This window comes from Lycium barbarum, chromosome 1 (genome assembly GCF_019175385.1).
Source record: "Lycium barbarum isolate Lr01 chromosome 1, ASM1917538v2, whole genome shotgun sequence".
Classification (NCBI taxonomy): domain Eukaryota; kingdom Viridiplantae; phylum Streptophyta; class Magnoliopsida; order Solanales; family Solanaceae; genus Lycium; species Lycium barbarum.
The window spans coordinates 158,801,323-158,816,189 of NC_083337.1; the positions used below are offsets into that span (position 1 = coordinate 158,801,323).

At 34.6% G+C, this 14,867-nt stretch overlaps 1 protein-coding gene and 1 long non-coding RNA gene across 3 annotated transcripts; both read left to right on the forward strand.

Annotated features, from left to right (window-relative positions):
- LOC132625249 (uncharacterized) lies at positions 1-3,074 on the forward strand. The gene is made up of 2 exons (XR_009576737.1): positions 1-1,537; positions 2,740-3,074. It is a non-coding gene; the product is annotated as an uncharacterized LOC132625249 (long non-coding RNA).
- Positions 3,075-10,302: 7,228 nt separating this feature from the next.
- Positions 10,303-13,140, forward strand: LOC132600745 (transcription factor TCP14-like). Of its 2 annotated transcripts, XR_009567307.1 has the most exons (3): positions 10,303-11,051; positions 11,375-12,247; positions 12,692-13,140. XR_009567307.1 is itself a non-coding variant. In XM_060314110.1 (2 exons), exons 1-2 carry the CDS (start codon positions 10,604-10,606, stop codon positions 12,151-12,153), a joined length of 1,227 nt encoding a protein of 408 aa, XP_060170093.1. In that variant the 5' UTR covers positions 10,303-10,603; the 3' UTR covers positions 12,154-12,511. The 2 variants fall into 2 exon arrangements, 1 of the variants encoding a protein (XP_060170093.1); XM_060314110.1 differs by lacking the exon at positions 12,692-13,140 and having other exon boundaries at positions 11,375-12,511.
- The last annotated feature ends 1,727 nt before the right edge of the window (positions 13,141-14,867 follow it).

Genomic DNA, 14,867 nt, shown 5'->3' on the forward strand with positions numbered 1-14,867 from the left:
ACCCCGTACTTCGAAGAAACACTGTTAAATTTGAATGTAAGAATGTCGAGTTACGACTAGGTAAAACAACTTTGGAGTATGAGGAATGAGGCATTATTAAGTATATTGTTTAAATAATGGATGATTATGATCTTGTAAGTCATAATCGGGAAAGAGTATTTTAAAACACAAGAATATGGTCATTATCATGTATAATAAGTGATAAATATCATGTATGGAGGGTTTCGGAATATTTCGAGATCGAGCAAGTTGAAGAAAATAAGTTCGACGAAAATTTGAGAAATGCTGGACAGATTTTTAGTCAACTTTGGAGGGGTATATCTCTATGCATATTTGGAGTTTTAAGGCGTTTTAAAAGCCTAAAATGAAGTTCGTCAAGTCTAGTTTATGATTCAACAAACCACTCATCGATAGGACGTCGGAGTAGAGAATTATAGACGCTACAAACTGAACTGTCGCGCAGAAACAGCACTGCTACAGTACGCTACAGCACTGCTACAGTACTGTAGCTACAGTGACGCCGTTTCAGCCCTTATAAAAAGGGGCAAACCCCCATTTTTATCATCTAAAAACTTCTCAAATTTTCCAGAAAATTCAGCAACAAAAAGGGGCCTAAATCTCACATAAAAGTGAGGATTGTGAGTGAAATTTCAAGCTACGAAGTACTAATCGAAGTCCGGACTACGCATAATCACGAATATAATTTTGTTTGGAGTTAGAGGAGCATGGGAACAATAAGATGTTGAAGAATTTGCTACTTTCATAAAAACAAGGTAAGAATCAATTCCTTTTTCTTATGTTATGAAGGTTTGTTTGTGTTGTAGTATGTAGAAATGAGTAGAATTTATGGAAATGTGGAAGTTTGCAAAGTGGGTATGTATATATATTATATATGTAGCCATGGGTGTATATATGTTGTATACATATATGAGTTGAATTTTAAGTTGTATACTAGTTGTGGTTATTGTGGAATTTGTATTGGAAATGGAAGTTGAATGAAAATTGGATGAAATTGGAAAGAAGCCATGTTGGCCGTGTGGTAGATTGTTGTTGGAGATGAATTAGTAAGTAGAAAATGTGTTGGAATGGTTTTGTTGCATATATAAGAATTTTGGATTGAATATGGAAGTTGATGGAATTGTTGAATATTGAATATATAGCTTGGAATACTTTTGGTTTATGTTTGAATGGTCTTATATTAGTATGTGAATATGAAAATATTGATATCGGGTTGTAAGTGCAAAGTTGGATTTGGAATTGTCGCATTATTTGGAAAATAAGACTATTTACGCTAGAATGCGTTCCTAGTCGATTATTGATGTTGTATATATTGTTGTTGGTATGGTTGTTGTTTTAGCCGAGTTTTAACCTCGGGGATGATATATATATAGGGGAGATGCTGCTCAAATTTTTATAGACAAGAATTGGTTAAGGTTGAAATTTTAAGTCTTATGAATAGTAAATTGGTAAATGTGACCATTTGTAGGTTTTGGACGAAACGGGATTTGAGTTTTGGCAAGCGTAAAGGGCAAGAAAGGTATGTAAAGTTATCCCGATTCTTCTCTTGGCATGTCCTAGATGTACTAGGCTTGGATTTACGCCTCGGGGAATATTCTGTCCATCGGAATCCGCGTTTGAAATCGTCGCTTTTTCATTCAATAGAATTGAATTCCTTAAGTATGCTTTGATGAAAAATTATGAATTTTTTTCCCAAATTGCTTAGGAAGTTATGGAATGTCCTAGAACCTTTGTAGGTGACCCCATAAACTTAAAAATACGTAATTTGAGCCCACCGCTTCATTGGTTCCGTGGTGGGCCCACTATTTCCAATTTTACCCTTTATGTGTCTATGACTTGTCTTCGAGCGTTTTCGTTAGAGATACTCTAACTACTCCTTTATCTACTAAATAAAAACTATTTTAAATATTTCATTAAGTCTTATAAATTGTTTTGAATCTTGAAAACGATCTCGGATAGATTATGCCTCCGTAACCCGTTATGACATCTAAATTTACTTACTATGTTTCCGTCCGATTTCATTGATTTGATTTGACATTCGATATGCCTCATTGAGTCTCTGGAAATATATATATGGTATTTTTAGTGCATTTAGTTTCTCACTACTCCGTTCGTGGATGCCTCAATGTTTCCCCCACTGAGCCCGGGCCAGGATATGTTGTCAAGCGTGATCCTTTGCATTGTTCGCCGTGCCTCGATGTGAGGGGGCAGGTATACGCGTACATGGGTTTGTGGAGTATGCTGTGCCATGTACGCTTGTTCTGATATGATTTGATATGGCCATCTGATATGATATGCTATGTTACGGGGTTATTCCCCTTTTCTGATCCTTATGTGTTGTGGCACCAGTGTCGGGGGGTGACCACGTTCTGTCTGCCGAGTCCCTTGGCAGGGGCCGGATATGATATGGCATATGTTTCTGTACATACTCTTCATGTTTTGAAAATATGCATTTGATACTCTGGACATCTCACTCACATTTCTGTACGTTCTGTTCCGGTTATGATTTTGTTCCGTAATGGGACCAGGTATGACATACGTTTCCTGTAAGTACTATTTATGCTTTATGATCAGCATTTTGCTAATCTGGATATTCCGTTCATTTTTCTGTACCTCCTGTTCCGATTATGACTTTGTTTACTACGTTCCATGCTTTACATACTCAGTACATATTTCGTACTGACCCCCTTTCATCGGGGGCTGCGTTTTCATGCCGCGCAGGTACAGACTACAGATTTGCTGACCCACCTGCCTAGGACACCTATTCTGCTATTCTGGAGCGCTCTTTTGTCCAGAGCCTATACTCTGGTACAGTCTGCTGCTGTTGGATATATGTACGTTATTCAGGGGTACGACGGGGCCCTGTCCTGTCTTATGTTTCTGTTATGTTCTGTAGAGGTCCGTAGACATACATGTGGGTTCTGTATATGTTTTGGGTTGCTATGATTTGTGATAGCCTTATCGGCTTCCATGTGTTATATATGTTCCTCTATGACACTAGTAATGTCGACTGACTTTTATATTTATATAATCTGCTAGTCTGCTGGTTTGGATTATTGGGTACGTTTGGGTGTCCAGCACGGACACTAGTCACGGCCTACGGGGTTGGGTCGTGACATAAATTTCCAAACTTTAGCTGTTGGCTTACGAGTTCTAGGCGGTTTGTCTTGTGTATGTGATTGTGCAGGACATGTATCTCCTATGGGATTTTCGGGGGGTTGTGTTTCATCATCATCATCATCATCTAAGTCTTCATTAAAAGTGTCGGTAAAATGTTGTTGCATTGCCTCATGACCTAAAAGTGGATTATTTCCACCAACATCAATACCTAAATTAGGTGTTTCTTCCACAAATGTTTCCTCATTAAGCGCACCCCTAACAGTACGACTACTACTACCGGCACCACGTCTTAATCTCTTTGACATTATTAAATAGAATTAATTTAAATCACAATCAAATAAATCACAAGAAAATAAATTACAACAAATTAAATTGCTAGAATTAAATTGCGTAAATTAAATTGCGAAAAATAAATTGCTAGAATTAAATTGCGAAAAATAAAGATAGAGTTGGAATGAAGGTACCAAATTGCCGGATTAATTTCCAACAAAGTGAAGGCAGCTAGAATTGCAAATCCACCAAAGCTACTTCGGATTATTGCAAAATCACCAACTCCACCAACAATATTATAATTGCAAAATTAATAATTGAAAGTTGAAACTATAATAAGACTTTGTGGCTAATTATTGCAAAGTAACTATAATTGAGAGATTGAGATTTGAGAGAAAGATGAAGAAGAGTGAATTGATGTGCATCAAAATGAAAATGAAGAAGGGTTTATATAGAGTTGGGGATGGGTTAAAGTGTTAAAAAAAAAAAAATTGGGGGCCAAAAATTAAAAAACTGACCGTTTGGCAACGGCCATTTTTGCAAATGGACCGTTGCCAACAGTCCATTAAGCCCAACGACTCTTTCGTTTTTTTTTTTTTTTTTTAATTTTTACCGGTTTAACCCGTTCCGGTTTCCAAATTATTGGAACCGGACCGGTAAACCATTACACGGTTAACCGGAACCGGTTAATCGGTTCTACCGGTTCCGGTTTAACCGGTCCGGTTACCGTTAAAACCGGTAAGGCCAAACCGGTTGCCACGTTTAGCTACCGTGCAATCTCTTAGTGGGATTTTTTTCACAATCCCGACCAAGTCACCAAGATACACTAAAGTTGGAAAAGTTGATGCCACATTTGCCTCCGAATACACACACTTGACACCAATGGCCTCCCAAAATATATAAGTTACCTTCTCCTCAATGTGGCTATTGTTGCAACTCTGCTATCCCAATTATGAGTGTTTTATAAAGGTGAATCAAATACTTTTCAACATAAAAGAATTAACGAAAGAGTCATCTTATGCTTATTGTTATTGGCTTTAAGAAACAGCTGGCGAACATCAAAATCAGCTACAATCATGATATTTCGTCACAAAAGAAAAAGCAATAAAGAAAACAAAGAAATGAACATATCTAATTAGGAGTTGTTGTGAACTTTTTTTTTTTAGCATTTAATCTAAAATCTAAAGATAATGGCTGGAGTAGATTAGGATTTATTTAACTCCGATCCTTTGATAACTCTTATTACACAATCGATTCTTACAAGTTACAACAATGGACGGAGTAGGTTAGGATTAGTTAACTCCTTCAAAAATTCTTACACAATCGATTCTTCAGATGATAGAAGGAATTGATCGTGACTATTTTAACCCCCTTAAAAAATTCTTACAACAATGGATGAAGGACCAGTGGAGCCAGTTATTAGGCTAAATCAACCCAAAGATACTCTAGTGTGATATTATTCGTTTTGGGCTAAGCGTGCATGGTTTTCCTCAAAACTTTGTTCCCAAACCCAACAATTTCCCCCTCAAACTAAGTTACACGTGTCCCATCACCATGATTAACGGGTCTATCGCCTGAGTATTTTCCATCACCACGATCAGCAGAAACCCACAACTAGCTAGCTTCTTTGGTGGTGATGTTGTCCACTTTGGGCCGGACTCACAGTTTTTCCTCAAAAGGCCTCACACCATTATAAGAGATCCTACACCTTATATGTAATTTTTCAATCTTTTAAACTATCAATGTGGACTTCGTTGCACACCCAACACTAGCATTCTCTATGTGTTGTGATGGGAAGAAAATAAAGCTAGAAATAGCTAGGGAGCTGTCGTGTTCACAGTAGATTACACAATAACAAAAGCAAGAAGGGGAAGCTAGCACAATGGTTGTGGTCTGAAAAAGGGCAAAACAGGCAACAGGTCCACATTGCCATCACATGGTGACATGGTTCTAACTACAGCTAGCTCTCTGTCTCTCTGCATTTATGGATTCCTTCTACCAAATAATTGTGGACCTCTATTTTCCATATTGTCCAATTCAGTCCCTTTCCTTGTTTGAGCTTATACTATTAGACACTAAATTGCATATTGTATTGTTGCATGCAATCTCCCTTCCCATGTGCTCTCAAGGAGGAAATAAATTAAACTAAAAAATCTCATGATATTCAAGTTGAACTGCGGTTCTAATTAATGGCAACTGGAGATCGAGCAACAATGCTGAATGATCAGATGAACCGAACTACGACTCTAAATTTGCCTTAGGAATTAATTACTAGTACATGGTTTATATCTTAAAAATCTCTACCTTGGTATTTAAATTTATGACAACATAGAGATTAAAAAAAAATTAATCAACCTGATCAACAAAGGCTTAGTTTGTAGTAATAAGAACTAAAAATTATGTGTCAGATGTCAAAATGTTGCACTAGCAGGTGTAGATACCAAACTCGTTCGATGGTGCATTCGCATCTTTCTAATAGACACTGTTTTATCCTTAATATGCAATACGTATATTTATACGTGTCTATTTTACCGAATAATATTTTTTTATGCCAGAGACTTGGATTAAGAATTTTCCATTAAGGGTTACTTGTATGAGGTAAAAAAGAAGTCCTTTCGAAGTCATTAATCATCTTCACTAGAAGACATGAAACAAAAATAAAGAATGATGCAACTATGGTATAATCTACCAAAGTAAGAAATATGGTGTCATCCGCGCATTTGATAAACATACAAATTAAAACAAAGATCATTTCCTTTTCTTTTTATTCTTGTATATATCATAGAAATTCTCTGGGGATATTTGATCCGCGAAGGCCGAAGAGTAAGTATTTTAGTAAGCGCGTCTTTTTTGACTGAACATTTGATTTGATAAACACCGGCCACCAGATCAAATAAATAACATATAGGTTTTGGTCAAAGCTATTTCATGCTTTTGACTCCTTCAGACTAATCAATATTGACTGGCTGTTGAAAGATATCTAACAATAGCTAACTAGTTGACAATTTCCCATAGTCAAACTTTGACTAGCTACTTTTTTTTAGACATCTTGAAAAAGAAAAAGACGCAAATATACCATTTAATTTTACAATTTAAAGCAGATATACCCTTATTAAAAAAGTGATACATATATACCACTGTCATTATATAAATGGTGCAAATATATATACACCTGTCGTTACACAAATGGTTAATATACTCTTTTTGTTGGCAGATTTTTTTTAAAAATCATTTAGCTAATTTTTTGATTAAAAAAAATGTCATGTGGCTTTTAAAAAATATGTCTACCAATTTTTTAGTATTTTTTTTTAAAGTCACAAGGTAATTTTTTTTCTAGTGGGTTGTCTGGTTCGTTTTAAAAAAATCTCATTGGCTTTAAAAATAAATAAGTCTACCAATTTTTTTCAATGAACCAGACTCGACCCACCAGAAAAAATTACCACATGACTTTAAAAAAATAAGTCTACCAAAAAAATGGATAGACTTATTTTTCTAAAGCTACGTGACATTCTGTTAATTTAAAACAAGATAAATTTTTTTTTTTTTAAAATGTGTCAGCAAGAAGGGTATATTTGCACCATTTACATAACAACAGGATATATATGAGCATCACTTTTTTAATGAGGGGTATATCTGCTCTAAATCAAAATTGAGGAATATATTTACACCTTTACCCTTCAAAATGGGAAAATTGATAGTATTAGTTATATGTTTCATTTCAAGTTTCTTTGCACCTTCCTGACTCTTTATAGCATACTACTCCTTTCGTTCCATAACACTTTTCATGTTTCATTTTGCAAGAGTCAAATTATATTAACTTTGACTAATATTTTAAAATATATTTTTTCATCATATTTATATGACTTGACCAATATTTTGTTATATAATTTTTAAATATCTAAAATAAAATCTTAAAATATTAAATTAATGTAGTCCAATTTAACTCTGAAGATATTGGTCAAATTGTCAGACAACTATTATAGACAGAGGGAGTATTGTATTTCTACGAGTCAATGCTTCCAAATTTTTTTAGCCGAAAGGATTTCTCTCTTCAATCAATTATTAGCTCTTTTAATTTGACCCATATTGACTTGACACTTCACTTAAAAGAGTATTTATTAGAATTTTGTTTTACTAAATTAATCTTATTAATTATGCTTTAAAAATCTTAATTTGATTATTAGTGCTTTGTAGTTACTATAAGGAAGTAGTCTGTCGAAGACTTCAAATTATAATTACGTATCAATTCTTTGTAGGTTTGGAGTTAAATTCAGAATTGTTGACAAGCACCAATTACGACCCTATTAAACCATATAAACATGAAGTCCATTGATGGTGATTTGAAAGTTAGGTGTAATAATGCTGGTGATTATAAATATTGGGCCGATAAACACTTTGGTAGAACAGGTGCTCTTTTTAGTTTGTTTGAGCATTCTCTAAATACCCAGGACTGAATAATGTTGGTCCATTCGTGATCTTTTTCCTCCCAAAATTAAAGAAATTCAAATAACAACTATTAGTCGGTTGTCTTAACTGGAAAAATAATTCATAGCAATGATGTTATAAAATTGAAATGCTAAAAAGGGGGTAAATGAAAGGAAAAAAAATAAAAAACGCAAGGAAACGGAAAGGACAGAAAAGCAGAATCTTAAATAATAGCATCCAGTCTGTATATATCAATCAACACAATGGTATGTCAATATTTATTACTTGATGAATATGTTAATTGGATAGATTTTGAGACTATTTAAATTCTCAGTTCTTTTTCCTCGTGCCCATTGCGATGCCATGACAAATATGGGGTTTTATTTTTATTTTAGTTTCTTCATGATTATGTATGAGAGGTGACAGAATGTTAGTAAAAATATTTGTGACAGAAGATGTTGATATAAAGGGCGTTACCTGGGCATATACTTAAAGAAGTACTTTTAAATCAGCATCCATCCCATAGTTGCCAGTCTTGCAGTCATGCCATTTCTTATCCTTTATACTCACCCCAAAAGGTGTGTAGAATAAAATATACTACTACTACTACTCTATTAGAGTACAATAGTATATGAACAAGATGTGCCCACCTTCAGTTATCATTCCTTTTCTTATAAAGTCTTCGGCGGATTAAAGGTGCTGCTTGTAAATTGATTTAATTAGTCTCTTCTCTTTGATGTTGTATTTATCAGTGTGTACTCATGGATAGAATAGAACAGCCTATGAGACTTAGATCTGAATGCCTTCTGTTAGATACGCATATTTAATTTATATGTTGCTTCTATTTCTAATCAGTATTTAGTGTGAGATTTTCTTTGCACATTCAACAATCTCTAATTCCATGAATTAAGTATCAACTGACTGATCACCAAAACTCATGGGCTCATTTGTAGATTCACTACGTGCCACACACCATCTTAACATTTTATATGGCTACTAAAACAATGTGCTTGTTCTTGTATGCATGCATGTCTCCATTATAGATCAAGGCAATAAACCGTTTTTCCATGCCATCACTTTGCTGATCTTGATTCTTAGCTCTTCAATATTATGGTTAGCAATAAATGAGTTATTTTTTGTCATCTCCATATATTCATCTCACCAAACCAGCAGCTCTGACACTACTTGTTGCATATATAGGTTTAATTAGTCCAAAGAAAAAACTCTTAAAGATGAGAATGATATTACTTACTTTGGATCAAATCACATGATTTTTTCAAAAGGATCTCATATAACATTAATAATGGCAATGTCTCTACATTTATATGTATGCAGCATACGTTTTAATTCATCAACTTTCCATGTGGGACATCTTTGTTCACACATCCAACTAAAATCAGGAGATTAATTAGGATAGCTATATAAGTACACATCAAGGGAAGAAGTAGTAAATATCATCATCAAATTCACCATTTCTCCACATGATACATGGTGGACCTTGATTGTCTATTACTACTACATACTTCATGAATTACAACTTTCATTTCCCCTTAGCTATTTTGGCCCCACCTAGCTATAGGCCTAAACCTAAGATAGAATTCAACATATGATCCTAGCTGATCAATATTGGAGAATGAAACAATTGATGTTAATGGTCTAAAAATATACTCCCTCCCTCCATCAATTTAATTTATGTGATATCATTGGATTTTGAGATTCAATCAAGTCTCTCTTTACTATAGTTATTTCATATATTTCTTAAATATTTTGATATATTAATTATTGTGACTTATACTGTAATAATTTTTACGTAGTTATAAATATATAAATTTTATTTTAAAAATTTCATATCTAAATTCATAAATAAAATTATATTATTTGGCTCTTGAAATTCGTACAGTGCCACAAAAATGAATAAATGAAAACAAAGAGAGTATACAATACAAGCAGTGATGACATTAGACCACAATCATAAGATTTGAGGAAGGAATCCCAAAGCAAGCAAAGTTGCCTAACAAAGGCAAAGGGCTAAAGGCAAAGGGAAAATGATTACATGAATGAAAAATGGGACCCATTCACCATTGATAATCTTTCCTTCAGTCTCTCAATTTTTTGACTTGAAATTATATGGGACCCACCACGGCCACCATTGTCTTTATGGATTGAATGATAAAAAGAGCACCTCACGTGGAGACTGAACCAAAGGCTCTGTCACAACCACAATAAAAAGAATAGCACGACAAAACCCCTTCAATTTCCCTCTTCCTGAATAATTTCATAAGAAAAATTATATCACAAGATTTTATTTCTTTTTTCTTATTTACTAGTAGTACTAAGACTTATTCCAACTAATACTTGTCAAAAAGACATTAAAAAAGGACCCCAAACAAAAGCAAATATTTTCTTTTCCCCTTTGTTCATTTTTTTTTTTTTTGCTTTTTAAAGCTTACCCCTTATAATTCCCACTCATTATCTTTGTTGCTTTAAGTTTTCCTCTTCACATCTCTCTCTCCCATAAACCGAAACAACACATCAATGCCCAAAGAATTCCCAATTAACAACCTAGAGGGAAACACACACACAAGCAGTCTTTAGCTACTATAGTTTGATTCATTTCATTCATTCTAGCTAGAGTAAGAAACAAAGATCAGAAGTTAAGGGTCAGTCGCTCAATTTCTCATAGAAAAAAAAAAGAACAAAAGAAAAGAGTTCTCCATTAATTTTTTAACGCTCGATCAGTGAGCTATTACGCACTCTTTCGAGACTGATCATGGAAGGAGGAGGAGGTGATGATCATCTCCACCATCACCATCACCACCAGCAGCATCATCACCAGTACCGTCCTAACAACTTCCCTTTCCAATTACTGGAAAAGAAAGAAGACGAACCTTGCTCCAGCTCCTCAGCAGCTAATAATAACTATCCTTCTCTCACCATTTCCCCATCCGAGATAAATACGAATACAAACCCTAATAGTAACAACCTCCAGATTACAGCTGCTTCCACTGAGTCTCCCAAAAAGCCAGCTCCGAAGAGAACTTCCACCAAAGACCGCCACACTAAGGTTGATGGCCGTGGTAGACGTATACGTATGCCAGCCCTTTGTGCCGCTAGGGTTTTCCAGCTCACTCGTGAACTCGGTCACAAGTCCGATGGCGAAACCATTGAATGGCTTCTCCAACAAGCTGAACCTTCCGTTATAGCAGCCACAGGAACTGGTAATTAAATGTTTTTCTTTTTTTATTTTAAAACTGAGCTTCCATTGATCATTATCGATGTGCAAAAAGTTACAAGTTTAGTTTGGCATCCCAAACTTTGTACAAGATCATTGAGAAGAGACTAGAGTACTTATCTATCCTAACCAAAAGAAGGCCACAGTGGCCTGTGGTAATTAAATGTTGAATAATCATTCAAAGTTTTCCTATTCTTTTTCACAATTTGCTAGTCAAAATATAGAGGTGCTTATATAAATTATGCTGTTGAAAATTTTCTTAGACTTTGTTACTACTATTGTTCATGGTCTATTTTAATTTTTCAACAGGTACAATTCCGGCTAATTTCACGTCACTCAACATTTCGTTACGTAGTTCAGGATCTAGCATGTCCGTACCATCTCAGCTACGATCCTCGTATTTCAATCCGAATTATTCACTCTCCCAAAGACGAGGTTTGTTTCAGGGTATTGGTTTGTCATCCGATAGATCTGCAACTACGTTGTTGAATTTTCAAACCGGACATTCAAACCCTAGTAGTATGCATCAGTTGCAGCAAGCTAAACAAGAAATGCGGGACAATTCGTTAGATTTAACGGAGACAAGTATAGAAGAAAGTCTAAGTCGAAAAAGGAGACAAGAAATAGACTTGCAACAACAAAATGAACAACAAATGGGGAGTTATTTGTTACAGTCGTCAAGTAGTGGAACTATACCGACAAGTCATTCTTCTGTTCCATCTAATTTTTGGATGTTGACGAATAATAATAGCCAAGTTTTGGGGGGGGATCCAGTATGGACGTTTCCATCGGTTAGTAACACTGGTGCTGCGGCTGCTGCTTTGTATAGAAGCACAATGTCAAGTGGATTACATTTTATGAATTTTCCAACCCCAGTGGCACTATTGCCAACTCAGCAACTAGGCGGTGGCGGTGGTGGTGGCAGTAGTGGTACACTAGGAGAAGGTCAACTTGGCATGGTCACTGGACTAAACCCGTATAGGCAATGTTCAGGTGTATCGGAATCTCAAGCGAGTGGATCACATTCACATCACGGTGGTGGTGGTGCTGATGATCGGCATGATTCAACAAGCCACCATAATTCCTAAAAAAAATTGACTGATCGATCATCAGAAGATTGTTATATTAGTCCTCTTATTGTGTTGTGTGGTAAAAGTTTGGATGGTTAAACACACACGTGAGGTTTGATTATAAGCTTGCTCTATAATTTTGAGTTTTGCCTTTTTCTTTTTTTTTTTTTTTAAATCTTCCTATTTTTCGTGTGATGAATTTGCCTGCCGGTTTTTTAGGGTTTGAAGAGAGCAATATTTTTTCATTATTGCTTTACCCCTTTTATTCATTTTACCTAAAGGTACATGTCAAAAGTTACTATGTATTGGCTGTGCATGGGATGTATCCTAAGAATAATTTTACTTACTTGGGAAGTAAGATTTTTTCATTTTATTATTGCTGAGTTGTCCAAATATTTAATCCCTTTTTATGATCTTGAGTAATACTTAGCTCATAAATTAGTTTTTCTAGTTGAGTTAGCTCAAAATATATTTGTTATCATGATATTAGAGTCGCAACATTTCATTCTTGATTTACTGGATGTTCTATCTCCATAATATGTCGTTCACGCTTCAGTTGGCAGGTCTGCACACTATTAAAAGATCACGATTTTTTCACTGGAAATTGTTCAGTGGCTATTCGCATGGATATTTTGATTGACGCAGTGGGGAAAGAAAAAATAGTAATGTTTTCACACGGAACAAATCAGGAAATTTCCTAGCGTTTCAGTGTGAACCTGTTTCTCACCATGAGTTTTTCCAGTGAATTAGTTCGGTCGGTATTAGGTGGAAAAATCATGTTTTGAAACAAAAATTTTCCATTGATTCACGGTGGGAAAAGCTGTTGTTTCTAATAGTGGCGGGGCGTGTGAGCATGTTGAGTTGTCCCGCAGCGGCTGTTGAGGGATGATAAGATTTCTTTGTATGGTCTTGTACAATTTTTACATAGATCATAAGTTAGTTTTGTGATTGAGTTGGACCGAAATTTCATTTCATATCAATTTTCTCATGTTAAATTACTACCCTGTACCCACCTTTTTCTTCTTGCAACCCTACTGATAAATACACTGAAGATTTCACCCGAGCAACAAGTCATATCAATCTATAATGTAGGAAATGGAACAGTTATACTAGCTCTATAATGTAGGAAGAGTAACAAGAAATTGTGTTCTGATCATCACTGCCATGAATTTCTTGGTTTTTACAGAAACTCAAACAAGTAAACATATTGTTGATAAAAAAAATTTTCTTTTAGTACAAGAGGGTTAAAATACAAGGTAAACAAGTCGGGTAAAACTCACAAATAGCCAATTTTCAATCCTTCTAATCGACAAATAGCCACGGTCATAAAATTTTAAATTTTCATAAGTGAAACTTATCATAAAAATATCATAGAAATTCACCTATTTTTCAAAAACAAACCCCAAAATGATAAGCGGACAGTACTATTTCTACAATAAAATCCATTAATGCTACTCTATCTGTTTCAATTTATATGACACACTTTTTTTTTTAATTAATCTAAAAAAGAATGACACATTTTTTTATTTGATAATAATTTAATTTTATACTTTACATTTTACGCTTAACGAGATGATTTATAACCACATAAGTATCTTTCGCTTATTTTTAAACCACAAGATTTAAAAATTTCTTTTATTTTTGAAATTTTATATCCAGTAAAATTACATCACATAAATTAGGACGGAGAGAATAACAGATATGAAATTGATTAATTGACTTGGTGAGGGCCCATACCTTATCAGTTTAGATGTTGGCTCAGGTGGTGAGGCCCACATTGTGGTCATAGCCTAAAACCCTTTGTACAATAGGTATCACTGACAAACACAGGTGTATCATTCTTCCCCTTTTTATACAAAGAGAGAGAGAGAGCACCATTGCTGGCACTTTAAAGATCAGTGGTGGGTTTTAATGACCCCATTGGACGATGGCCCACTAATATATCAATCTAGACCGTCAGTTCTTTTGTGGGCCCACCCTTAACGGGCTCGCTGAATGATTAGTTCTTCAGTTCGACAGAAAATGTGTGTATGAGTAGTTCCTCACATACCCCATATATCGTATGAGTTTCTCCCATCACCCCACACCATACGTGTTGTATACTGGTGTTGTGTATAGATTTTTATGCGATTAAGTAATTGTTATATAAAATATAATATCTTACTAGAAATAATTAGGCATTAATAACACTCACTTCGTCCCAATTTATGAGATATAATTTGGCTAGACACAGAATTTAAAAAAGAAATAAATTTTTTAAAATTTGTGATCTAAAATAACCACAAATATTTGTGTAGCTGTAATCATTTTATTAAGGGGAAAAGAAAAAGTTTTAGGCTATTTTTTTTTGCTTAAGATTAAATTATTTTTAACTATAAAAATGTAACATATTTTTGAGACGGACTAAATAATAAAGTGCATCACATAAAAATAAATATACAATGTTAGTACACATAATTAAAATTAAAAAAAAATGAGGGAATGCAATATATATTGGGTGTGTGAATAAAATGTCATAGTGATAGCTGAAAAGATTGAGAAGCTGCAAATGAGGTGTATGATCTCTTAATGGTGTGGGGCATTTTGGAGGAAATTAAATCGTACGAGCTTAACCCAAAGCAGACAATATCACATTATGTTAAGAATATCTTTAGACGGATTTAGCCAAACAATATACATTAGGATATTCAATCCCTGAAAGAAAAAGTTTAGCTTAATTATGATCAGAAGTC